This window comes from Carettochelys insculpta, chromosome 6 (assembly GCF_033958435.1).
Source record: "Carettochelys insculpta isolate YL-2023 chromosome 6, ASM3395843v1, whole genome shotgun sequence".
In the NCBI taxonomy this organism is placed as follows: Eukaryota; Metazoa; Chordata; order Testudines; family Carettochelyidae; genus Carettochelys; species Carettochelys insculpta.
The window spans coordinates 74,098,394-74,124,485 of NC_134142.1; the positions used below are offsets into that span (position 1 = coordinate 74,098,394).

The following is a 26,092-nucleotide window of genomic DNA, read 5'->3' on the forward strand; positions in this document are numbered from 1 at the left end:
TACTTTCCCCTGTATGTGGTCTCGAAAATGTTTGCAGGCGTTGAACACTGCTCTGAGCTCCAGTATATTTATGTGCATTGACTGTTCCGCAGGGGACCATAGTCCTTGCGTCACCTTGTCGCCGATGTGTGCTCCCCATCATATGTGGGAAGCGTCGGTAGTAAGAAAAATAGAGATTTGTGGTTGGTGAAAGGGTACCCCTGTTAGCAGGTTCTTGGGGTTTACCCACCACTGCAGGGATCTGCGCACCTCTGTCGTGGGTGATACCACCCTGCGGACAGTGTGGGATGCCGGTTTGTAGACGCTCACCAGCCAATGTTGTAGGCTGCGCATGTGCAATCTGGCATTTTGCACCACAAACGTCGCCGCCGCCATGTGGCCCAGCAGCTGCAAGCATGTTAAGACCGGCACCGTGGGGCTGTATGTAATGACTTGCACCAGCGAACTGATGGTGAGAAAGCAGGCGTCGGGTAGGTACACCCTTGCTGTAATAGAGTATATACGTGCCCCTATAAACTCTATGTCTTGTGTGGGGTCGGTCTTTGACTTCGCAAGGTTGATGACTAGGCTCAGTGAAGAAAACGTGTCTGCTGTTACGCGTATCATGCGTAGGACCTCTGCCTTTGAGGCCCCTTTCAATAGGCAGTTGTCCAGGTATGGGAATATAAATACCCCCTGTCTGTGCAGGTAGGCTGACACTACTGCCAGGGTTTTGGTAAAGACTCTGGGGGCCGAGGAGAGGCCAAACGGGAGAACTTTGTACTGGAAATGCTCCTTGCCGACCACAAAACGGAGGAAGTGCCTGTGTGCTGGGTGGATCGTTATATGAAAGTAAGCATCTTGTAAGTCGAGGGCTGCAAACCAATCTCCATCGTCCAGTGCAGTGAGTATGGAGGCGACTGTGATCATCCGAAAACGTTGTTTGCGCAAGTACTGGTTGAGGCCCCGAAGATCTAAGATGGGCCTCCAGCCTCCTGTTTTCTTCTGTGAGGAAGTAGCATGAATAAAAGCCTTTCCCCTGGAATTGCTCCAGCACTCGTTCCACCGCCCCTATGAACATAAGATGGTCCACCTCCTGTTTGAGTCTCGCCTCGTGGGAAGCGTCCCTGAGGTGGGGCCTGGGAGGAGGTTTCGGCGGTGGGAGCAACTGGAAGGGGATCGCGTAACCCATGGCTATGATCTCCAGTACCCATTTGTCTGCGGTGATCTTTTGCCATTGGGAGTGAAACGGTCGGAGGCGATGATGGAACATGAGCTGGGAATGGCATTGCGCGATGGTAGTGATAGTGCAGCCCTCGACATGCCCGTCAAACTTGTTGCCTTTGGGCCTGCCCCGAGGATGCACAGCTTTGTTGAGAACGTCGCCTGGGAGTTCGGTGCTGTTGCTGCTGTTGATGTCGCCCTTGGTCGTAGCCCCGTTGGTACTGAGCACGCTGTGGTTGGTACGGGTATCGTCTTTGCTGAGGGTAATACTTTTTCTTCCTATATGGAGGGGTATAAATATCCAGAGTTCTAAGTGTAGCTCTGGAGTCCTTACTGGAGTGGAGGACTGAGTCGGTTGAGTCTTCAAACAACTTCTGCGTGTCAAAGGGAAGATCCACAATCTTCGCCTGCAGATTCCTCGGGATACCCGATGTCTGGAGCCAGGATTCTCTACGCATGACCACTGCTGTAGCCGTTGAGCGTGCTGCCGTGTCCGCCACGTCCAGGGCAATCTGGACTCCCGTCCTCGAAGCTGTGTAGCCCTCTTGCACAATTGCCTTTAGCACCGGCTTGTTATCTTCCGGAAGCGAATCCATGAGAGAAGTAAGCCTGGAGTAATTACCAAAATTATAGTTCGCTAGATGTGCTGCATAGTTTGCCATTCTCAATAGCAGGGTGGAGGAGGAATATACCTTCCTGCCAAACAGCTCTAGCTTCTTGGCATCTTTGTCTGAAACCCCCAATTTGTACTGAGAAGTCTTTGATCTCTGCTGAGACGATTCCACCACCAATGAGTTTGGTTGTGGGTGACTAAAAAGGAACTCCATGCCCTTCACCGGGATGAAGTACTTCTTATCCGCTCTCTTGTTCATAGGCGGAGCGGAGGCCGGGGTCTGCCATATGGTAGTGGCTGACTCCATAATGGCTTCGTCGAGCGGGATAGCGATTTTGGATGAAGCTGGGGGTCTCAAATTTTTCAGGAGTTTGTGATGTTTCTCCTGCACTTCTGCCGTTTGGATACCTTGCATGAAAGCCACCCTTTTAAACAGCTCCTGAAACTGTTTGAGGTCGTCCGGGGGAGCAACGTCCCCGGGGGCCGTGGCCTCATCAGGGGAGGACGAGGAGGAACCACTAGGGTAAACCTCCCTCGAACTCTCAGGTTCCTGTGGCCGATGGTACACCCGCTTGCTGGAGGATTGCGAGGGTAAGTCTCGGGGTTCTAAAATTAACTCTTCTTGAGATAGCTGTGTTTCCGTCCCCGGCCGGGAGTGTCCACGGGGATATTGGACAGCCGGGGGGACCTGCCCCTAGGTGTAGGCCTGGGGTGTCTGTGTCCAGCATGATAAGGACGACCATCGCAGCACGGGCACGGGTCCGGGGATGGAGACCTGGACCACTCTTGGGGTGCGTACCCCCGATGTCTGGGAGAGCGAGATCTCCGCGACGATACAGATAACAGTGAGGCTGGTTTGTGATAGTACTCCAAGGGATCCAATCCCAGAAAGGGCGAAAGTGGCCCAAGCCATGGTGACGTAGGTTGGAGGAATGGAGAAGGAGGCTCTGGATAGGCCGGTGGAGACCCAGATCTTCTGGGTGGCGTGTGCAGCATAAGGGGAGGGCTTGTTGATAGCAGCATTGCAGCCCTGTCCGGAGAAGGGCTGCAATGCCGGGTTTTTGCTCTCACCTTTCCCCTCCCCTGCGGGGCTGGCACCGTCCCCTCCCATGCCGGGGATCTTGGCCCCGCTGTCGGCACCGCGCTCGGCCCGCTCAGCTGCGGTGCCGCGCAGATAACGTCCTCCGGTGCCTGCAGGCTCTGTGCCTGTTGGCCCTGCACCGCTGGCGCCGCAGGGGTCGGTGCCACCTGTGGCAGTGCCGCCGGTTCCGGCGCTCGCCTAGCCGCCGCTCTAGGTGCCGCATGTGCCAGCTGTTTGGTAATTGGAGGCTCAGCCTCTGCCACATGCGCTGCTGTGCTGCCGCTTGTTTCAGTATGCGGCTGGGGGCTGTGTGCTCCGCCCGTCCCGCTCACTGAGACCGCCGACAGGGATCGGGCTGGGGAGAGCTTCCTCCGTTTCTGCACCGAGGGGGTGAGGGAAGCTGCCTTCCTTTTGTAGAGCCCAGAGGGCCCTTCTGGCTGAGGCCTCTCCAGCAAGTCGGGCTGGAGAGCCTTATCGAACAGGAGCATTTTCAGCCGCATTTCTCTGTCTTTCCTGGCCCTGGCTGTGAGCTTAGCACAGTGGGAACGCTTCTGGGTAACGTGTGATTCCCCCAGGCACCGAATGCATTTGCTATGCCCATCAGAGGCTGGCATAGCTTCGTGGCAGGACTCACACTTTTTAAAGCCTGAAGAGGACATCGCGGTGAGTCTTTTTGTTGTTAATAGGGCACTTAGCACTTAATTCATGCCTGTTTACCTGTCGCGGACACCGGCCTGCAGTGGCGGGAGGCCTACTGGCCTTCACGTCCACGCGTCTTCTCCGCTCCTCTCTCTCTTTTTATTATATATATATATATATATATATATATATATATATATTTTACTCTCTTGCTTTCTCTCTCTTTTTTTTTTTTTTTAGAAAGGAAAAAACAACAATTTACACGTAAAACTCTAGCTAATCTGACTCTGGCCGTAGCCTGAGCGGATTCCGTCTGCAGCCGATGGCGGTTGAGAAGGAACTGGTGGGGACCGGATCACGCACGTGGCCGGGGACGCGCAAGGGAGCGGCGCACGCCGGCGCATGCGCGATCCAGGAGAAACTGCTGGAAGAATTCCGATCTGCGGCGCCAGGCAAGCCCGACACCTATTGTGGAGCACCCACGGGGACGCTCGTAGAAGAAGGAGAAGTTATTTACTTGTGCCCAGAATATAAAAACTAGAGGACACCAAATGAAATTAATGGGTAGCAGGTTTAAAACTAATAAAAGAAAGTTCTTCTTCACTCAGCGCATAGTTAACCTGTGGAACTCCTTGCCAAAGGAGACTGTGAAGGCTAGGACCATAACAGAATTTAAGAAAGAGCTAGATACATTCATGGAGGTTATTAATTAATAAATAATTAATAAAAGGCTATTAGCCAAGGGTAGGAATGGTGTCCCTGGCCTCTGATTGTCAGAGGCTAGAGATGAATGGCAGGAGACAAATCACTTGATCATTGCCTCTGGGGCATCTGGCACTGGCCACTGATGACAGACAGGCTACTGGGCTGGATGGACCTTTGGTCTGACCCAGTATGGCCATTCTTATGTTCTTATGAGAATTTCATGAGCTCCTGGAGTGCAGAGGCTGATGCAATGAGCAGCTGCCTGCAAGGCCATTCTCCAGTACCAATGTGAAGGCAGTAGCAATCAGGGAGGCTTTGAAAGATAGCTTCATGAATAATCTGCCAGACACATGATTGTGCCACTCTTGTAATACCGTTCCTCACTCCCCAAAATGATTTGTGGTCCCCAACAAATGTGAACCAATAATCAGACTGTGGCTTTCACAGAAAAAAATACTTTTATTTAGCAGGAGGGAGATAAGTTGCAGGAAGAAGAATGGATGTAAAGAGAGGCTTATTTTCACAAAAAGATGGGCAGCTGTGCTATCGGCTCTCTACGCCCACGCTTGGGTCCCTTTGTCACAAGTCCTCTGCAGACCTTGGCACAACGGCAGGCATTTGTGCTATCAGCCCTCTCCACCCCTGCCCAAATCCCTCTGACTCAAGTCTTCTGCAGACCTTGGCATAGTTGCAGGCAGCTGTGCTATCAGCCCTCTCCTCCCCCACCCAGGTCCCTCTGCCACGAGTCCTCTGCAGATCTTGGCACAGCAGTGGGCAAATGCACTATCAGCCCTCTCCACCCCCATGAGTCCCTGCAATGATTTGTGCACCCCACCACACATGGGTGCCAATAAATCACACCATGGTTGTCATCAAAAAATGTATTTATTTGAGGGGGAGAGAGAGGGTTAAGTGACAGGGAAAAGAAGGGGTGTCAAGGATGGTGAAATAGCCTTTGGCAGTAGATCTTGGGGGTGGAGTCGCAGGCTGTCTTTGCCCTGTCTCCTCATGTTCAGGGACCACAACTACAGGGGATGGGCAACCTGAACTCAGGGGAGTCCAGGCAGCAGGGAGCAGAGCCTGCAGTACTGTGTAGGGGGTCCCTCTGCAGCTCCAGCATACAGTGCAGGACATCCGTTTTCTCACTTGTAGCCATTATGAGCTTTGCTGCACCCTCTCTTATGTATGCAGAATGCTTTCTCCTGAACTCAAATTTGCCAAAATGCTGCGTGGCGCCATGATGCCAGATCTGGATGCTTGGCACAGCAAGGTGTGCTACCTTGAAAACTGCAATAAGTCAGGCCTGCCCAAAAACCTTGTGCAAAAAAAACCAAGAGTCCCTAGATAAGGCCTTCCCAGAGAGCTCCAGAAAGGATAACTGTTCCATCCTCAAAAATATTAACAGGATGATCTGAGGGACATAGATCCATAGAAAACCGTTACCCGTACCTATACCTATAGCCAGCCGCAACCACTTGTAGCATTCAGAAAAAAATACTCACCAAAACAGCTGGGCTCCAGGGGTTCAGGGACTGGCACAGAGGGGATCAGCTCCAGGTTGATGGTTAAGAGCTTTGGGCTGTCAGAAACAGCTTCCTCAGGCCCCTGCTGGTTGTCCCATCCTCCTCAGCACCCCTAGGCTCAGGTCTTCTTGGCTCACCACAGGCTCCAGAACAAAAACTCTTAATGAGTCCCAATTAAGACTCAGCAACTTGGTCCGGTTCCCCCTCTGTTACCCAAACTTCCCCAAGAAGCACATGCAGGTGTTCATAATAGTGGCACGTCTTTGGAGATGACCTAGACCACCAGTCGGCTTCCCAGACTCTGTGATAGGTCTGCCAGAGTTCTTTTGCCTTCACCCAGCAGTGATGCAAGTGCGATGTGATGGCTAAAAAAAATAATAGCTTCTGGGTGCCCCTCATCTTTCCCGGCTTACTGGTGATGAATTCAAATCTGCAAGCTTTCTGTGACCTTCCTGCACACCTGGACAGCAGCGGAGATGGAAGCGGCCACAGCAGGTAACTGTGTGGCATTGTGGGATACACATGGGACACTTCTGGAGGCTCATAAAGTCAATGTAAAGACACGGTGTTTCCACACTAGCCTTAATTCAAACTTCTAAATTTGAACTTGATGCTACGTCAAGTTGCTTTCCATGTTGTTACAATACCAACCTTAGCGCTGCCTAAAATCAACCTAATGGTACTTACAGTGAAGACAGTGATATTGTAAAACTGGGATAACTGTCATGATGTTGTGGGGTATATCATCTTCTCCCTCAAATATTATGAACAGATCCCCCAGAAATTTGAGGCAATCCATATCCAGGGAGCACCCAGCCTCTCTGGGGGCTCCAATATATTCTGGGATTAGCATTCTTTTTTTTTTTTAAAGCAGAGATTCATTGAACTTTTCAGGGCCAATAGCACAACAACAAGCATTTGATCAGCTCAAGCCCCCATTTTAGGACCTCTAGACCCAAATCCACTGTTCATGATAGAAACAGCATTTTTAGTAAAGTGCTGGGTGCTGTCTTGCCCCCAAAATTTTTGGGCCCAATTATTACTGAACCCTTGTCACACAAATGATTACACATGGCTGAATGGAACTATCACATAGTGGACACAGAACTGTGTTAAATTCATGTTCAAAAAGCAGCACCACTATCTGGAGGGACTTGGACAGGCATTCCTCGACCATAAAAATGTATCTATTTCCAGAGAGCCAAGGAGCGCTCCAATGAGCATTACTCTTCTCCCAGTTTAGTATCACTATTTCATACTGCCTGGGAACCAGAAATGAGAAAGCAGACTTCCTCTTCTTATGTAAAACAGGATATTAACAGGGAAATGGAGACCTCAGCTTGGAACCACCTCATCTCCTGAAGCCCTGTAATTTTCTTTAACACTGTAACCCACCTAGACCTGATAACCTTCCTTTAGACACTTGCTCAAGAAGACTTTTCTACCAGGAAGGCTCCACCTAGGAAGAGAATGGTCAAAGTACAACAATATACTTGGAGTGGGGATGATGTATGTCAGTAGGTTCCTATATATATTTTGCCAAGGCATGATCCATTACAGACATTATGGCTAAACCAGAATGCCCCATTCGCAGGTTCTGGGTGCCCATTTTCTAGAAATGTTAAGGCATCTCAAATTGGGCACCCAAAATCATTAGTCACTTTTGAAAAACATGCATCTCAAAAATAAGCGCCCGATTCTGATCCTCAGTGGCGGACAATTATGGTATTCAAGGATCTTCCATAAGAATCCTAAAGTTCATTTCTCGGTAGGCATAGTATTCAATTGTAAAACTCAGTGTCAACGCTCATCTAATAAGCATATTTACAGCATGAATAGTAAAATACTCCAAACTGTGTATCAGAAGGCATTCCAGTACCATCAAAAAGAGCAGAACTTCTGCAGTTTGTTGAGTTCACAAGAGTCTCAACCACAAATAAAAATAATGGTATCAATATTCTGTGTGGGAAGGGGCAAGAAAGATTTATTGTTTATACTTACTCAAAAGAAAAGCCATCAAGCCTGGAAAGATAAAGAAAAATTACTACTCAATATATAAAGATAACTAGTGCTTACTAGACTATATTCTGCTAATGTTTGGTCTCAGTTTCTAGTTTCCACCCCCCCACATTCAGATATACTATCATGCAAGTCTGCAATCTAAAAAAAAATCAAAAATTTTCATACTGACTTCCACAGGGAGTATTCCCTGAGTTTTATGTGTCTTATGGTCAGAAGAAGAGAACTATGGTATACTATTGAACTTGGGCTTTAGGGAACTAGGTTTTTTTTTAATAACTCACTTAAATTTTCAGTAGAAATTCTATCCTTGAGATTAATGTGAGGACAGATCCAAGAGTAAACTTTGTCTTTCTGGAGGAAAAGAGGAATTCAGCAGTGTCTCCCATTCAGAAAGATAAATATGGAAAAATTATTCTTGAGGTACCCAAAAGTTGATAAAATAAAGAATGCTCCAGCTAAATCTGCTCATCTTCATTTAAATTGGAACAGTTATCTTATTCCAAAAATGTTGGCCAAATGAGCATTGCAAGTGGCAGTATATACAACATATATGTCCACAGTTTGCAAAAACTTCTAGAACTTTAAATTCAGATTTCTTTAAACAGAAAGTGTCTCCAGGGATCCTACTCAATATAGAGCTACTTCATGCTCAGTATGGATTAAAAAATTGTCTAGAGAAAGTGGAACATTTCAACATGAGACTCAGGGCCTAGAATTGGTAGCCATTAGGGCAAAGAACCAGACAACAGGGCAGCTGAAGTCTATTCTCAGCTTCTGATACTGATTTTCTGAAGGGATGGTGAACCTGTGGCTGATGGGCTCGATCCAGCCCCTGGCTTGCTTTGATCCATCCTGCATCAAGGCTTGGGGATTCCACCCACAGCAGGTCAAGCCAGTGCAGTCAAGGTTCCAGCCTTGTGGCAACTCTCGGACCTGTGGGGCTGGAGCATGATCACTGGTTTGCCCTGCTATGGAGGAAAGCCCCAAGTCTTGCCCGGCCCATCTCCCTCCCCCTCTCCCTTAAGCAACTTTTTTTTTTTTTTAATTCTCACTTGGAAGCCAAGTCAGTGAGGGGTTTTTAATGGCCTTGACCAAAAGAAAGTTCCCCACTCTAATTTACTGCATGTCCTTATTGAAGATTTGCCACAGTTTGAAGTTTAAACACTATTTCTCGTGTTTTTCAGCTTGTAGAATCAGATGTACTGAGTACCATGAATTCCACTGCAGAGGCCCCAGACAGTGAGAAAAATACAGTTTAGTAACTGCTGCAACTTATTTTTAAAAAAGCATTGACAAGTAATGTTGCTGTTTGATACACTTTGCTGTAAAACAATCCTAGGAAGAAAAAGACTGAGTATTTCTAAAGGAAAAACTTAAAAGAAAGCAAATATGTCAGTATTTCTATATACAACATATACATATACCTTCCAGACATAAATACCTCAAACATGCAGTCATAATGTTTGTGTGAAAGTACAGAACAGCGATGAGCAACCAAGGCTAGCAAAGGAGCTGCTCATCTCAGTGGACCATAAGAGTATCATAACCAAGAGGCTCTCTCAGGATAAGGTAGTTTTGCTAACTGTTCTTTTGTACCTAGAATTTTCTGGGCATGCCAGTTGAAGCACAGCAGTACTTTGACTGGATGCAGACAGCACACAGCTCTCAGTCAACATTGTGTGCAATCAGCATGCATCTCACTCTGCGTGCCCTTGCTTTACGTGTCTTTCACTTTTGTAATACAAGCATGAAAACTAACTGTAATGATAGAAACCACTGGAAACAGGCAACTCCGCACACAGGCAACAATATATAAAATGTCTTGTGGACCACACATAGAACCCTTATGGCCCACAAATGGCCTACAGGCTGCAGGATGCCCACCATTGGTAGAGAGTCATTTTACATGCAATCCAACATTCTGTCCAATTCATTTCCACCACCACAACTTCTAACATTCCAAATCTCTCACCAGTTTTCAAATAGCTTACGAAAAAAATAAAACAAACTTTTCTTAACAACTTCTACCCAGTATACAGAATTGTTCTGCAAATGTCACCATCAAAATCAGACAGAAGAGGGGAAGAGCAGTCAACATGGATTCACCAAGGGCAAGTTATGCTTGACCAAACTGATTAGCTTCTATGATGAGGTAACTGGCTCTGTGGACACAGGGAAGGCAATGGATATGCTATACCTTGACTTTAGAAAAGCTTTTGATACAATCTCCCACAACATTCTTGCCCATAAGTTAAGGAAGTATTGATTGGATAAATGGACTGTAAGACGGATAGAAAGCTGGCTAGATAGTCGGGCCCAATGGGTAATGATCAATGCCTCAATATCTGGTTGGCAGTCAGTTTCAAGTGGAGTGTCCCAAGGACTGGTTCTAGGGCCAGTATTGTTCAACCTCTTTATTAATGACCTGGGTGAAGGATGGATTGCACACGCAACAAATCTGAGCTGACCCTAAGCTGTGAGGTCAGGTAGATATGTTGGAGGTTAGGTAAAGGGCCCAGAGTGACCTAGACGAATTACAGAATTGGCTAAAAGAAATCTGACGAGGTTCAACAAGGACAAGGGCAGAGTCCTGCACTTGGGATGGAAGGACTGACTGGCTAAGTATTAGTGCAGCAGAAAAGGACCTGGGGATTGCAGTGAATAAGAGGCTGGATATGAGTCAACCACATGCCCTTGTAGCCAAGAAGGCTAATGGCATATTGGTGTGCATTAGGAGAACCATTTCCAGCAGATCTAGAGAAGTTATTATTCCCCTCTATTCAGCGCTGGTGAGGCCATATCTGTACTATTGCGTCCAGTTCTGGGCCCTCCAGTATAGAAAGGATGTGGATGCATTGGACCAGGTCCAGTGGAGGACAGTGAAAAGGATTAGGGGGCTGGAACAAATGACCTATGAGGAGAGGCTGAGGGATATGGGCTGATTTGATAGCAGCCTTCAACTTCCTGCAGGGGGGCTCTAAAGAGGATGGGAGAGAGGCTGTTCTCAGTAGTGACAGATGGCAGAACAATGAGCAATGGTTTGAAGTTACAGAAGGAGAAGTGTAGGCTGGATATTAGGAAAAACTGTTTCACCAGGAGGATGGTAAAGCACTTGAATGTTTTATGTAGAGATGTGGTAGAGTCTCCATTCCTAGAGGTTTTTAAGTCCTGGCTTGAGAAAGTTCAGGCTGGGATGATTTAGTTAGGGTTGATACTGCTTTAGACAGGGGGCTGAACTAGAGGACTTCCTAAGAACCCTTCCAACCCTAGGATTCTATGATTCTACATTGATCTGCTGTCCAGAGGGACAATATTTTACTTTGGAAAGTTACAGGTTCAAATTCTGCTGTCTCTCAACATATAAGCACTAGAAATGGAAACAGCCAGGAAATTCCCCTTTGTGTTGGGATAAAGCTTTTATTTAAAGAAGTTTTAATATTCTTATAAACATAAGTTATCAACTGTGTTCAAGAAACTTGCAGAACACATTACTTCTTCATAGAAAAACTGCAGTAGAACACAGAAGTTCAGTATGCCTCTCAACCAATGTAAAATTAATAGAACTCTTACTTACTGATAATCAGTAGAACTTCCTTTCCTTTTCCTATTGCAATCCATTCCTGAAGTGCTAAGGGAACTGGAGATTAGGTCGGTGGATCCTGGTGACATAAAATCACTAATTGTAGAGGAAATGTCCATCCTTTGGTCAGCCATTGGATGGTCTGGAATTACCAATTAAAAAAAATGTAGATTCATTACTTTTACATTACATTTAAAAAGAAAAAACTACACATTTTGTTTTCACCTCTAAGATGGCTTAAAATGACTGACCCAAAATGCAAAGGAAACCAATTAGCCTTAATAATGTTTTAGAGTACTGGAGTAAATAACCCACTCAATCATATTTCACAAATAATACTTCCAGAATATTGTAAATAACAAAATATTAGATACCATACTAACCACATAACTATGAAAAGTTTTCACCTTAAAATCTGCTTTCTGGAAGCCAACTTAGAAGAAAAGGCCTGCACTGAATCTGCTAGCTGATTCGCCTCACCAGTCACCTTAAAACTTCTTTCATACTCTGCAATTTGTTAGTTGACCTCTTTCAAAAACCTGAATAGGAAGAAAACAAAACAAAACAAAAGTCACATCACTTTTAAAGGATGTCTGGTTTGTCTAAACAACATGCCATGGGATGCTACCGTGAAATTAAAAACAAAAACAAAAACAAAAAAAACCCGCTGAAGACTTACATTTTAAATCTCTTTGATCAACCACATTTCTGTTAATTGTATAGCACCAGCAGCTGCCCAAAGCAGCTTGCAATCTACTTTGAATAGATAATGAATTTGGCCATGTTATTTCTAAATGGAAACCTGTTCTGTGCAGTCAAAGAACTGAATAAGGAGGGGAAGAACTGGTGGTCCAAGCAGGGACAGAAAATTAATGGGAGCAAGACTTCTATCAAAGTCATGCTTAGATAGGGGATGAAGATACTTGGGGAAGGAGCACAGAATCTTCCAAATGTCCACAGGATTTTCCTGTCATCTTTCAGGATAGCTGCTGGTAAGGAAAGCTATGCCTCATGCTTGCTGTAGGTTGGTTGGGAACAACTCTTGCATAATCCTGATAGTATGTCTAACAGTAAACTCTTTGGCCCTTGTACCGGGTACAGTTTTTACACCAAAGCAAATTGAGAGCCACACACAATGGTAGTGCTTAGCACTAATTTTCCACTTCTGTAAATGACTACATACAGTGCAATGACAAATTGTGTCCTTAATTCCTGGCTGCCCCTCCATCTGCTCACAATATAGAGCAGTGGTTCCCAAACTTTTCAGCATCATTCCCCCCGCTTGACTTCTGAGAGAACTTCTTGCCCCCCCACCTCTTCTTTACCATCATCCAACCCCCGTTTTAACAAAAAATTCAATTCACGATTTAAAATAAACACAAAAAGTGTTATTTAAAATTAAAAATAAACACGAATAGTTTTTCTTGGCCCAAAAATTTAATAAAAATGTAATTTAACATCAGGAACAGCAGAAGCAAAACGAATTTAATGTGAAGGATGATGATGCATTTTCTTCATAAGTTGGGAAATCCTAGGATTGAAAGATGAAAGTGCACAACACAAATCATTTTTGACATCCAGTTGATTTCTTTGTTTCATTTTTAATGTGAGTAAACTTGAAAAGCTTTTTTCACAGAGGTATATTTACAAAAATAGAAGAATAATACGTAGCACTTTTTCCCCAACTTTCAAGTACATTGGGAAATATTCTATCCAAAATTCCTCCAAGCTTGAGTTTTCGAAATTCTTTTGCACTTGAATCATATTTTACTTCGAGTGCTTGTTTTTGCAATACTTCTGGCGTGAATCAACATCATTGAATAGACTGCTTATTAATTTATGAATGGAGTTGCCAGAAAAGTTGTCTGGAAAATAGCGGCTAGCAGACTCAATGGAGCTGTGCCACCCCGCTCCGAGCTGCACACCAAACACCAAAGCCCTGGGGCTCTTTACCTCCTGCTGGACCTTGACCCTTGCTGGGCTGACACCAGGCAAGCCACAGGCTGAGATGACTGGTTCCAGCCCCATGCTGGATATGGCTTGGGCCCCATGGGCACCAGCTCCACCCTGAATGGGCTGCTGACATGGCCCCAGAGCTGCAGGTGCGGCCCAGGCCCTGCAGCCATGGCTGGGGTGCTGGACACTGTGCTGGCACCATCCCAGCCCAGAGGCTGACTATGGACCAGCCAGGCTAATGGCACAGCCCCCACCTTGCAGATGCCTAGTACAGCCCCAGCTGGCCAGTTGCCTGAGCCCTGTGCCAGCCACCAGAGATGCCCACACCAGCTGCCCACCCACTTGATCCCTGTGCTGCCAGAACCACCTGCCCAAGCCCCTCCCTTCCCCTGAAGCCAGGCACCACCAGCCCCCACATCTAACCCCATCCTCCTCCTCCTCCCTCCCTCAACCCACACTCCTTTACAAGAGGTAGCAAGCTCCATGTGGGTCTTTGTTGGCAGCCTGCTTTTTATAGCAGCTGCGCTGGGTCACCCACGTAAAATAGCAGGGGCTGAGAGCTGGAAGCAAAGGCCAGATCTTTCTTGGAGTAGGGGGAATGAAGGCTGAGGGGTGGGGACTGGGTCACCTCAACCCCCCTTGGAATTTCTTCATGGCCACCCCAGTTTGGGAAACCATGATATAGAGAAAGCCTGCTTTGGGCTCATAATCTCAAACAAATAATGCAGGGATAAATTTTGATTCTTATATGTGAAAATTCTGCTATAATATTCTTAATTACATGATCTGCTTTAAAAAAGTAAAGACTATAATTACAACCATCTTGAAAAGAAATACTGTGTCCTAGTTAGGGAGTGGTCTACAAAATGAGTCTCTGATTGCGTAATAAGGCCCTATGAGAATCAGACTGCTGCATCTGGGATTAAGCTAGTAAAGTGTCTTCTTCCCGAAATAAAAGAGTAAAAGTCTTAAGCTTTATAAATTAAGTTTGGTCAAGTTATCACACATCCTAAACATTTCAAAGTTACTTACACCAAAACAACTCTAACTCCACCCTCAGATTAAAGACTATTTAGGCACATAGCCCGTAAAACAGTGTTAGGCCATGTCTACATTACAGTGATCTGTTGATGGAAGTCACTGTCAGAAGATCTCTCTTGACAAAACCTTTCTTGACAGTTCACGTCCACACTGCAAAGAGATCTGCTCAATCGACAAAGCAGCCAGACTGCCTGGCCAATTTCTTGACAGAATAGGCCCTGGAACCCCATCACACAGGGTTGTGTGGCTGGCAATCCCTTCTGGGAACCCTAGCCAGACAAATGTTCCCTGCCCATGGTGAATATAGCCTGCCTCGTTGAGGCACATAGCTACTACGGGGTCCCAGCTTTCTGTGAGAGTTTGTGCTTTCCAGATAGCCATGGTGCCAGAGCAGCCCCTGGGCTTGCACTGGACCCATTTCCCATTGCTTGAGCTGCTGCTCAACCTCCTCTCGGCTGTCCTCCACTTCCCCTTGGGGGACACACCTGACACCGGCTTCAAGGAGCATGCCCTCAGTGCTGCAGGGGCCTACCTGCACTCACCCGCCTGGATGATCAGGCAGCTCTGGAGGCACTGCTACAGTTCCGACTGGTGGAACCAGCTGGTCATAGGGCAGTGGGACAACCAGCAGTGACTCCAGAGCTTCTGAATGAGAAAGGAGACCTTTCTGGAGCTCTGTGCCTGGCTTGCTCCCCGACCCCAACCACAGACGGGACACCCAGATGCAGCCTGCCATTCCCCTATATGGAAGCTCTCCATCCCAGACAGCTAGCATTCTGTCAGGAAGCAGTTCATCACAGGGAAGTCCAACATCAGGGCTGTCATCAAGCAGATAATGCACCCTCAGACAGCAAGCTCTGCACTGGGGGATGGGTGTGAAGGGTATCCAAGGAGGACCCCCCCCCCACCCCTGAGGGACCTTACCTTCCCACCCTCATACAGACCTGCTTCTGGGGGGGGGCAGCCTCTCGGGAGGGGGGTGCTTGGAAAGCTTGGGAGGGAGGTTGCAGAAAGGGCATGGGGAGTCTCCCTGGGGCCCAGAGCCCCCCTCCCGCTCAGTCCCTGATGTGTGTATTTGGTCTTCTCCCCTTGCAGGTCACAAAGGCCACCAAAGCATTCCTACTCTAGAGGGCTGTCCACCTCACAGATGTGGACACAGTCATGGCCATCTTTGCCACCCTGGGGTTCCCCATCTGCCATCAAGACAATCAACAGGACACACATCCCCATTCATGCCCCCAACCACAGCATGACCCAGTTTATCAACTAGAAGGGATATCACTCCATTGTGCAGCAGGCCCTGGTCGACCACCTTGACATGTATGTGTACAATTCCTTGACGTGTACGTAGCGTGGTTGAGCCAGGCACACACTGCCTGCATCTTCCACAATTCCAGCCTGTGCAAGAGGATGGAAGTGGGCACCTACATGGTAGCTGGCAGTTGGGGATATGAATACGCTACTGTGCATTGTGGGGATACCACCTACCCACCTGATGCCCTGGCTCATGAGGCAATATACCGGCCACCTGGATCCAAACCAGGAACTGTTTAACAACTGCCTAAACCAGGCAAGGAACCAGTTCAAGTGTGCCTTTGGCCGCCTCAAGGCACATTTTAGGTACCGCCTGACCCAACTGGACATGGGAGAGCACAATGCCCCCCCAGTAGAGACCACGCATTGTGCCTCCAGAACCTTGTGGAGAGAAAGGGGGAGGCCGTCCTCCCAGGATAGGGGACAGACGCCAGCCATTGCTACAAACAGCTGGGCACAGCTCCCACCTGCCAAGCCCACAGTGATGGAGTGCAGATCTGGGAGGCCCTATAGGAAAGCTTCTCCCACGGCCCCCAATGATGCTCCCAAGGGCACCCCTGGAGGGGGTCTTGGGCCCACAGCCCTACCCCATATCCACCATGACCCCTCCTTTTGCCTCCACCCATTCCCAGCAAAGAGGGGTGTGGGAGTGGTGAACCGACGACACTTTAACATATAAAAACATGTAAAATAAATAATGACATCAAAAAACTATTTACAAAGTGCAATAATATACAACTATATACAGTGTGGAGGCTTGGAAGCGGGGGTGGGGAGCATCTGAACTGCACTGGGGAGGCCTGGGACAAGAGGTGGAGAGTATCAGTCCAAGGATGGGGTGGGAGGCCATGACCTCATCAGGGCTGGGTTGGGGACTGCAGCACAGAGAGGCTGTGTCTACACTACAAAGAAATTTCGAAAGGGGGAACATCGAAAATCAAAACAAGGGATTTCAAAATAGCGCGGCTACACACACAAAACGGATCGCTGTACCAATCCGCTATTTCGAAAGAACACCCTCCATTTATCGACAGAGAGCATCCACACTGGAAAATGAGCTATTTTGAAATAAGCAGCCGGGAAACATCATGCACGGGGTCACATGGCTGACAAGCCCTTCCGGGTCACACAGCCAGCAGTGCCCTTAAGGGGTCCCTCCCAAACACATCCACCTCGCACACACAGAGCCCAGCAGAGCAGTACACAGCACTGCGTGGACTGTGCACCCAGAACCAAGAGGAGAATGGAGGAGCAGCAGCTGTCAGAGTCTGATACTGGGACCCAGGCGGTCATCGCCATCCTGGGCTTGGTGGATGCCCTGGAGCCCACCTTCCCACCCACACGTGTCCTGCAGGCCCTGCCAAGGGGGAAGTCACCGCTTCCCATCCCCCGTCCCCCACAGCGCCTCTTGAGCCACCCCAGCAGTGGGGACTGGTGGGAGAGGCTAGTCCTGGGCCAGTGGGACAACGAAAGGTGGCTCACCAATTTTAGAATGATGAGGCACACATTCATGGAGCTGTGTCAGTGGCTCTCACCCGCCCTGCAGCACATGGACACCCACATGCAGCCCGTGCTCCCAGTCGAGAAGCGGGTGGGGATTGCCCTGTGGAAGCTGGCCACCCCAGACAGCCATCGGTCAGTAGGGCACCAATTCAGGGTGGGCAAGGCCACCGTGGGACCCGTCCTCCTGGAGGTAAGTCAGACAAGGGCCCCACACCCTCCCCAGGAAGGGGCGGGGGCCCCCGGGTGAGGGGCCTGCAGGGGCAGGGGGGCCCCCCTGATGCGCAGGCCCACATGTCAGTGCCTCCCTACAGGTGGTCCAGGCCATCAACCACCTCCTCCTGCGGAGGGTCGTCTGCCTCGGGAACTTGGACGACGCCATGGCGGGATTCGCAGCTCTCGGATTCCCAAACTGCTTCGGCGCACTCGATGGCACGCACATTGCTATCCACGCCCCAGACCATAGTGCAGGACACTATATAAACCGCAAGGGGTACCACTCGGTGGTGCTCCAAGCGCTGGTAGATGCCAGGGGCCGGTTTACTGACATGTGCGTTGGCTGGTCCAGTCAAGCCCATGATGCGTGGGTATTCCGCAACTCCTGTCTGGGGCGGCGCATGGAGGAGGGCACCTACATCCCTGCCCAGGAGCTTCCCGTGGGAGACACAACAATGCCACCCTGTATTGTGGCCGATGGGGCGTACCCATTAAAGCCGTGGCTGATGCGCCCCTACACTGGGCACACCACCACGAGCCAGGATGTTTTTAACGCCCGCTTGAACCAGGCTCGCAACATTGTTGAGCGGGCCTTCGGACGCCTCAAGGGGCGCTTCCGATGCCTCAACGCGCAGCTGGACGTGAGCCTGCACAACGTCCCCGGGGTGGTTGCAGCCTGTTGCGCACTGCACAATGTGGTGGAGGGCAAGCAGGAGCGCTACATGCCCAGGTGGGCTGCGGACAGCGTCCCTGGCTATGAGCAGCCGCCCGCAGCCCCGTGCCGCCAGGCACAGCGTGAAGAGGTTAGGGTCCGAGAAGCCCTCCAGGAGGCCTTCAAGCAGGAGCCATGCTGACCCCCACCTGGCACATGGCTCACACTCACCCTGCAGCATGGCCCCCCCCACACACACAGGGGACACTGGGCTGCACAAAAAGGTTTATTAAGGGGGGACTAACTATGTAAATAAATGGCTGTTAAACAACTGTGTGGGGTCTTCCTACTGGGGCTAAATATGGGGGAACAGGAGGAGAACTACATACAATGGGGCAGGGGCATGCCCCCATGGCCAGGGCCACAGGCATGGGCAGGCCTAGTCCCCCACAGGGGCGGGATCCCCGGCGGGTACGGGTGTCCCTGCTGCCCCTGGTGTGGGGGCCCTGTCAGGGCCAGGAGGGGGCTGGAAGGACGGGGAGGTAGGGTCGTTCAGAGGCTGAAGAACAGGGTGGGCTGGGAGAGGTGGGGCAGGGGTGGGGGCCAGGAAGGGGATCCCTCTCCTGGCTGGCACTGGCGACCAGCCAGCTGGCCAGGGCAAGACGGGTGGATGGGATGAGGGAAATGTGTTCGGGGGCAGCAGTGGGAGTGGGTTCAGGGGCAGCATGGGGGGCAGGTTCAGGGGCAGCTGGGGGGCCAGCCGTCGGAGGGCTGCAGCCGTCGGAGACCTCCCTCCGCCAGGCCCTGTCCTCCCGCTCCATGAGCAGCCACTCCCACAGCACAGCGGTCTGCTCCCAGATGGCTGCGGTGTAGGCCTCCGCCACCTCCTGGTGGTCGTAGCGCCACCGGCGTCGGGCCGTCCGGGTCTGGGCAGGCGGCACGCGGGGCAATGGGGAGGAGGGCTCTCCGGCGCCGTCCGAGGGTGGCACGGGTGTGGTCTGGCCCTCAGAGGATGATGCTGTGGAGACACAAGAAAAGAGTAGCCACCCATCAGTGCTGTCACCCGGGACTGGGGTCTCTACCTGCGCCATCCCCAGGCCATCCCCCGAGGTGGTGGCTCCCCTGCCGACTGCGCTTGGGGTTCCCGTCTGCCTGCCGGGACCTCATCTGTGGGGCAATTGCTGGCTGCGGCCTGGCCCCCACACCCCTCCCCGGTCAGGCAGGCTAGGGTGCTGTCCATGGGTGCAGGTGCTGGATGGCGCGTGCTTGGGTCTGGGACGGGGCAAGGTACCGTGGGATAGGTCCCCCGACCCAGGCCATCTGATCCACCTGTCACCTACCTGGACCTCCGGAGAACAGGTCCAGGGACACCGGCTTCGAGGGCACCTGGCTGGAAGTCTCGGAGCTCACTGTGATGAGTAACGGGCCCCCCTCATCTGAGTTGCTCCCGGTCCCCGCAGGTGTGGTCTGGCTGGAGGGTCCCAGCTGCTCCAGCGGGTCTATCTCCCGGTTGGGGTATGGGTCGCCTGTGTCCACCTGCACCGACGGCTCTGGGACATCCTTCGGGCCGAGGAGCTGTTGCAGGGCCCGGTAGTGTGGGCACCTCGGGCTGGCCCCAGCCCCCGATCAGCTGCGGGCATCCTTGACCCAGCTGTAGGACTGCCTGAGCACCTTAACTTTGGAGCGGACCTGAGCAGCCGTGCGTTCAGGGTGTCCCCACTTCCGCAGCCCCAGGGACAGCCGCTCAAAGGCAGCTGTGTTGTGGGGCCTCCCTGTGCTGTGGAGCAGTACCTCCTCCTCTGCCCAGAGGCCGAGGAGGTCTTTCACCTCGGCCTCAGTCCAGGACGGGCCCCTCCTTCTCTGGCCCTGGCTCTCCTCCAGCGATCCCTCGGGTGGGGAAGAGGGGGCCTCCTGGGGTGCCCCAGAGTGCGGGGGGCTCACCATCCCATTGATGGGCTGGGTGGCACGGCCATCTGGCTGCTGGAGCATGTATAAGGCTGAGCTCATGCTTCTCGAGCCCTAGGTATGCTCTCAGCTTCCTGCACGGGGTTTCCAGAGCCTTGCAGCTTTAAGGGGCTGGCCCAGGGACCATAGAGCCCCGCCGGTGCTTGCTAGCGCGTCTCCTGCGATCCCTGGAGCCGCCGCCATGGCAGACCCACAATTTCGAAATTGTGGGCTGCGGAGCGTCTACACATGCCCTATTTTGAAATTTTATTTAGAAAGGGGCCGCTCTTCCCAATCCCGGATGGGAAGAACGATTTCGAAATTAAGACCTGTTTTTGCCGAAAACAATTTCAAAAGAGGCTGTTGAGCGTGTAGACGCTCCGCAGCCTCTTTCGAAATTGAGGCCCCTTTTGAAATTAATTTTGAAATAGAGTGCTAGTGTAGACACACCCAGAGATATGGAGATGGTGGGGCTGCAGTGAGGTCAGACTTGGCAAGGGAAGTGGGGAGCCTGGGGAGCAGGGGTGCCAGCCATGGCCATCACCCACTGCAGCAGCTGCAGCATGCCTGGGGGCAGGGCAGTGGGGAAGGGGCAGGCAGGGATGGGAATTCAGGAACAGGAAGAGCAGGGGTGGCAGGGAGGGGGATTGGAGGTAGCAGGTATGAGTACATGGGACAACAGGTCCTGCCAGAAGTCAGTGGTGGCATCAAAGCAGAAAATCAGTTGTTCCCAGGCCAATGTCTACCACTTCTGTTCTCACACCCACCACTCCCAGCCATCCTGCACCTGCCACTCCAGGAGGTCGATGAGCGTCCAAAGAACAGTGGTGTGGGCACCCAGGAGGTCCTTGTCCAGCTGGTGATGGCCCCTCTGGCTGCAGGCCTACCCTCTTGGTGGTGAGGTGCCAGCTCACTCTGGTCCCCGTTCAGGGCTGGCTTGCTCTGGTGCCAGGTGGGGCAAGTTGACCCTGTCAGGGAGGTGGGGCTGTGCTGGCCCTCTCAGGGAGTGCAGGACGGCAAGGAGGAGAGACAGTGAGTTATTCCCACAATACAGCCTCTAAGGGCCTGCCCCATACTCACCATGAGCAGCCACCAACCCCCAGGCTAAGGGATGGTGATGTCCTGGAAGCACAGGCATGTGTGCCCTGCACAGCAAGCCCTGCTGCATGGCGGGTCCTGCCACATGGGGACTCCATGGTGCCTCAGTGACAGGACCAACCTCTGTGCCACCCTTCCCTCTCACTCCATGGGCTAGTGGCCAAGGGGAAGTGTTTAACCATGGAGGGGTTCCCGCATGGGTGACAAGTGAGCCAGGGACAGCCTGGCCCTCCTCCCCCCCATGTATGCAGCTTGCAGCCCTGTCCATGGTGGTGGGTGCTGACTGTCGCCTGTGGGCGTGCCCGCGAGCTGGGAGCTGCACTCCTCAGTGGTCTGCGGTCAGGCCAGCACCCATGTGGCTGGCCTGCTCCCAAGCCATGGCAGGTACAGGCAGATTCCCCCACCCGCAGGTGCTGAGGCCTGTCCGTGCTCCCACGAGGCTGGCAGCAGGCTGGTGCCCATAGCCGAGGGCTGCCTGCTGCGTCTGGGTGGGAGATGCTGCCTTGCACGTGGTTGCATGTGCTGGGACCCCAGCGTGAGGACCTGCCGGAGCCAGCCTGGCGTGGCTCACAATGTGCCCCATTTGTGCCCATCCCCACCCCCACCCCCATGCCCTGGGTGTGTGACATGTGGGCTACTTATCAGAGGGTCCCCCAAGGAGGTTCAGGGATGCCCTGGCCATGGTCTGGCTGCAGGGCTGAGTACAAGGCAATGGTGAGCATGCACCCCCTGGCCTTGGACCTTTTGTCCATCTGCAGCTGGATGCCAGTCTTCTCCTGCTCTGGCTCTGGCCGTGGTCAGTGGAGAAGACATCCTCACCCCTCAAGAGCTGGTGAAGCTCCTGAGAGTGAGGGCAGGTGGCTGGTCCTGCCCCTGATGTCCAGCCAGTGTCCCAGGCCCGGGTGTACCCCTGGCACAGCTCCTCCACCTTCACCCACACCTGCTCCACACTGTGGGCAGGGTGGCCTCATTCTGCAAGGGTGCTAGCCAGCCAGGCATATGCCAGGGCACTTCACCTCTTGGCTGTGAGGTCCAAGGGGACCTCTTCCTTGGCCCACAGACTGAGGAGGTCCTGTATAGAGCTGTGACTGCTGTGAACCGGGCATTCTCCCAGGCCAGCAACAGACCGTGTGTAATCCAATAACAGCAAATACCTTAGAACAAAGGGAACTTTACTGGATAGGGCAGAGTGATGAAAGAAAAGAAAATAGTAGGCTATTCAGCTTGTTATGAAACATAACACACATACATCATGAAGGACTGAGAAAGCTTTTAGCAGAATAAAGTTATAAGAAAAATGACAGCACTCAGAGGGAGGAATTTCTTCCTCATCGCACAATAATTTACCATCATTACACAAAACTATTGCTTTAAAGCAGTCCTGACAGTTTATTAACTTGTCTCTGGCAAAGACTGAAAGCAGCATGGTTCTTCTGGACCATAAATGGTTTCTTTAATTGTTCTGGCAAATAAAAATTTAGAACACTTCTTTGTACACAAATGAAGGTTTGTATAATTCTAGAGGCAGTACAAATCTGAATAAAAACATGAAACATTGCATTGACTGGCTCAGTGTCGTGTTCTGTAACTTTATCTCAAAATTAAAAATATTAATCAGAGATTGAATCATGACACCGTAAAGCCATCCTCTGGTTGGCCCTGTTAGTCAAAGTGAGATTTTCCACCTTAGAGTACATCACTAAAAAATGGCAGTGTTTAGTACTGATGTAATCTGCAGAGACTCAGTTACACTTTAATACAGTGGTTCCCAAACTGTGGGGTGTGCAGTAGCAGGGGGCTGAGAAATATTTGGGAGAGGGTGTGGCAGTCCCTACAGCAGCTCTATGGGGGATGGGGACAGGGAGGAAGCATCATCTTACCCCATTCTGCCCCCCATCTCAGTTCTATCCCACCTCCTCTACTACCACCAGCTCAATTCTGCCTCCCAGCTGCAGTTCCATTCTGCCACCTGCTCTGTGTCACCCTAGTTCTGACCTCATTCCCTGTCTTCCCACCCCGCCAGCTCTGTCTCTAGCCTCAGCTCCTTCCCCATTCCCAGATCTGCCCCCAGCTCTGCTTTCAGCCCATGTTCCTCTGCTGAGCCAACTCTGCTGAGCATGGATATGGTGAAGCAGGGTGGAAATATTTCATTACTGATGTGGTGGAGTAGGAAGAGGTGAGAGGCAAATTTTGGACACCACTACTACAACATGTTTATTGGTTCTACACTTTGTGGTTGTACAGATTCATGTAAATGAGCCTCTGGATATGTTGTCTCACTGCAAAACTTTGTGAACTTCTCATTTACTAGACTTAGACATACTTGAATATGCAATACTATGAATATACAATACATTATGCATATACAATACAGCTGGACATCCAATGCTTAAAGGGTCCCAAAAGATGAAAGACTAGATTCTGAAACCAGACAAATTCTGGGAGACAAGTATCAGAGAGGTAGCCATGTTAGTATGTATCTTCGAGAACAAGTAGTAGTTCTGGGGCACCTTATAGACTAACAGATATTTTGGAGCATAAGCCTTCGTGGGCAAAGACCCACTTCATCAGATGCGTCTGATAAAGCAGGTCTTTGCCCACGAAAGCTTATGCTCCAAAATATCTGTTAGTCTATAAGGTGCTACAGGACTTCTTCCTGTTCTGGTAGAATAAGTATATGATGAGATAGGACATAAATCTGAAGACTAAATTCCAATTCTCAAAAACATGCCATGGGTCGATGTTAAACTAGGACTATAAAACACAGATATTCAAACAAGCAATAATAAATAATTATGCTATTATAAAAGAATTTTGAACATGTCATTGATAAGATGACATAATCAATGAAAAAACATGGGAGATAACTGGAATTCAGCAAGTGCAAGTCAGAGATTTTAAGGGATTCAGTATGAATGCTTATGTGTTGTCAAAGGGAAAGTTGAGGGCAAAAGAACACAAGGCAGAGAAACATTTTGGATGGATAATGTGGTTGCCTATGCGGATCTAATGTTCTATTCATCCACAGAGATTACGTGAGGATTGTTAAAAAATAAGCTGTCATAATTGCAACCCTCCAATAATGGAGGCTGCTGTATGAAGCCTCTGCTCAGTCCAGTACAATGCAGATGTAAGTTCTATAACTCTCAGTCCTTGCTGGTTTTAAGTCCTGTAACTTTCAGTAAGCTTTGTAATCAACAGCTTTCTTTTATAGATGTACCTTTGTTATATCTTGTCAGATGAGCTTTGTTTTGTAGCAGCCACTAGATCTATATTAAGTATTATAAGCTAGTACAAAATTGTTTATAGATACCATAAGTTTTGTAAGAAATCCTGTCTGCTCCTTTGAAAAAGAAATTTCTTTCTTTCTGAAGTGAACTTTTCTTTGTGTGGGTGAGGAAAATGTGAATGTGGAGTGTGTGAGCATTGGAATTAGTCCCTAAAGCCAGCCTCTGGATAACTAACTGCCAGTAGCACCTGGATAGTTAGAGAATAATAGGAGCTGAGCCCTGCAAAAGTATCCACCCAAGAAAGATAAAGAAGCCCCATCAAAAGAAGATCAAAGTCCCATGTGCTGTTAGTTGATGATTCAAGGTAATGCAGAATCCCGGGTCAGTGAAACAGGACAATTGATATTGGACTGAAACAGATAAGAGACAGTGCAAAGCTACAGGAACTATTTTTTCCTGCTTTCTTTTTATGATTACCATTCTGCAGGAGTGAGTCTCAGCTGGGGTTGGGGGAGGTAGGGGCAGGAAGCAGCCCAGGGACCTGACCCCTTTGCCTCTCCCCAGAATGGATGGTCCTGACTGCTCCTGAGAACTAAGCCGACAAAAGAGCAAGCTGGCAAGGTGGTCATACAATCAGCTCACCACCCTGGATTCATGGTTGCAGACAGACACACTGGACTCACTATTCCTTGGCTTCTTCCACTGTCTGGCTATGTTTACATTGCAGAGCTATTTCAGGATACTGAGTTTTCCCAAAATAGCTACTCTGTGTCTATGAAACGCCCCTGACGTTTCAAAATATTTTTGACATACCATGCATACTACTTTGGCCTCAAAATAGCACGCTATTTTGACAGCTAGTGTTACGTAGACAGTGCCAAATGCCGAAATAACCTATTTTGAAATTAACTTGAATTGGGATACACACTTCAGAGCGGGGGGCATGGGCAGCTCAGTGGTTTAAGCATTGGCCTGATAAACCCAGGGTTGTGAGCTCAGCCCTTGAGGGATCCATTTAGGGACCTAGGGCAAACAGTTTTTTTTTAAAAAAAGAGAGAGATGGTGCTTGGTCCTGCCAAGAGGGCAGGGGACTGAACTCACTGACCTCCCAAGGTCCCTTCCACTTCCATGATGTGTATCTCCATGTATTATTATATTAGTTCAGCACTCCTTGTTCATGAAGGCAGTCCTGCTCTAGATGGAAATGTGATGATTCCCATGGCGCCAACCCCAACTGCTCAAAATGAGCAATTATGAGATTTGCCTAAGAATAATGTGAGTTTTAAAAACAGTATCATGTTTTCATTTGTCTTCTGATTTCTGAGCCTTTAAAATTAATGTTTTCAAGGTTTTCACCAAGCCATCAAGAAGCCTTTAGAAAAAAACAAACCTAAAATCTCAGGTATTCACATTAGCACATGATTCCAGGAGCTGAGGTCTAAGAAAAAATACTGAACCTCATAAACATTTATGCTTTATTAAAAAAAAAAAAAATCAAAGAAATGACAGGATTCCAAGCTTATGCAGGGGCTCATGTACCAGGAAGATACAAGCATATTAACAGACTAATTTTTAAATGTGATTCAAGAATTATTTCTGCTAATATGCTTTTTAAATGGTTTGTTTGGCCAGAAGAAGCTATACAACATTTTAAAATTAGATTTATAAAACATTACAGTAATTTGAGAAATATGACTAACTGCAACCAATTATATTTAGGCCATGCTAAAGCTGTTACAAACTAGTAAAAAAAAATGAGAACTCAGTCAAGGCCA

General features: G+C 49.5%; 1 protein-coding gene across 4 annotated transcripts in view; it reads right to left on the reverse strand.

Moving 5' to 3' along the window:
• The window catches only part of BMAL1 (basic helix-loop-helix ARNT like 1), a 133,150-nt gene that overhangs the window by 62,883 nt on the left and 44,175 nt on the right, over positions 1-26,092 (reverse strand). For 3 of the 4 annotated variants that reach the window (XM_074997338.1, XM_074997337.1, XM_074997339.1), the window contains 3 exons: positions 11,774-11,905; positions 11,361-11,508; positions 7,766-7,786 (listed from right to left, as the gene is read on the reverse strand). In XM_074997338.1, coding sequence (XP_074853439.1) covers positions 7,766-7,786; positions 11,361-11,500 — 161 coding nt within the window. In that variant the 5' untranslated portion in view covers positions 11,501-11,508; positions 11,774-11,905. Of the gene's footprint in view, positions 1-7,765; positions 7,787-11,360; positions 11,509-11,749; positions 11,906-26,092 lie in introns of all 4 variants that reach the window. The other variant, XM_074997340.1, reaches the window with a different exon arrangement.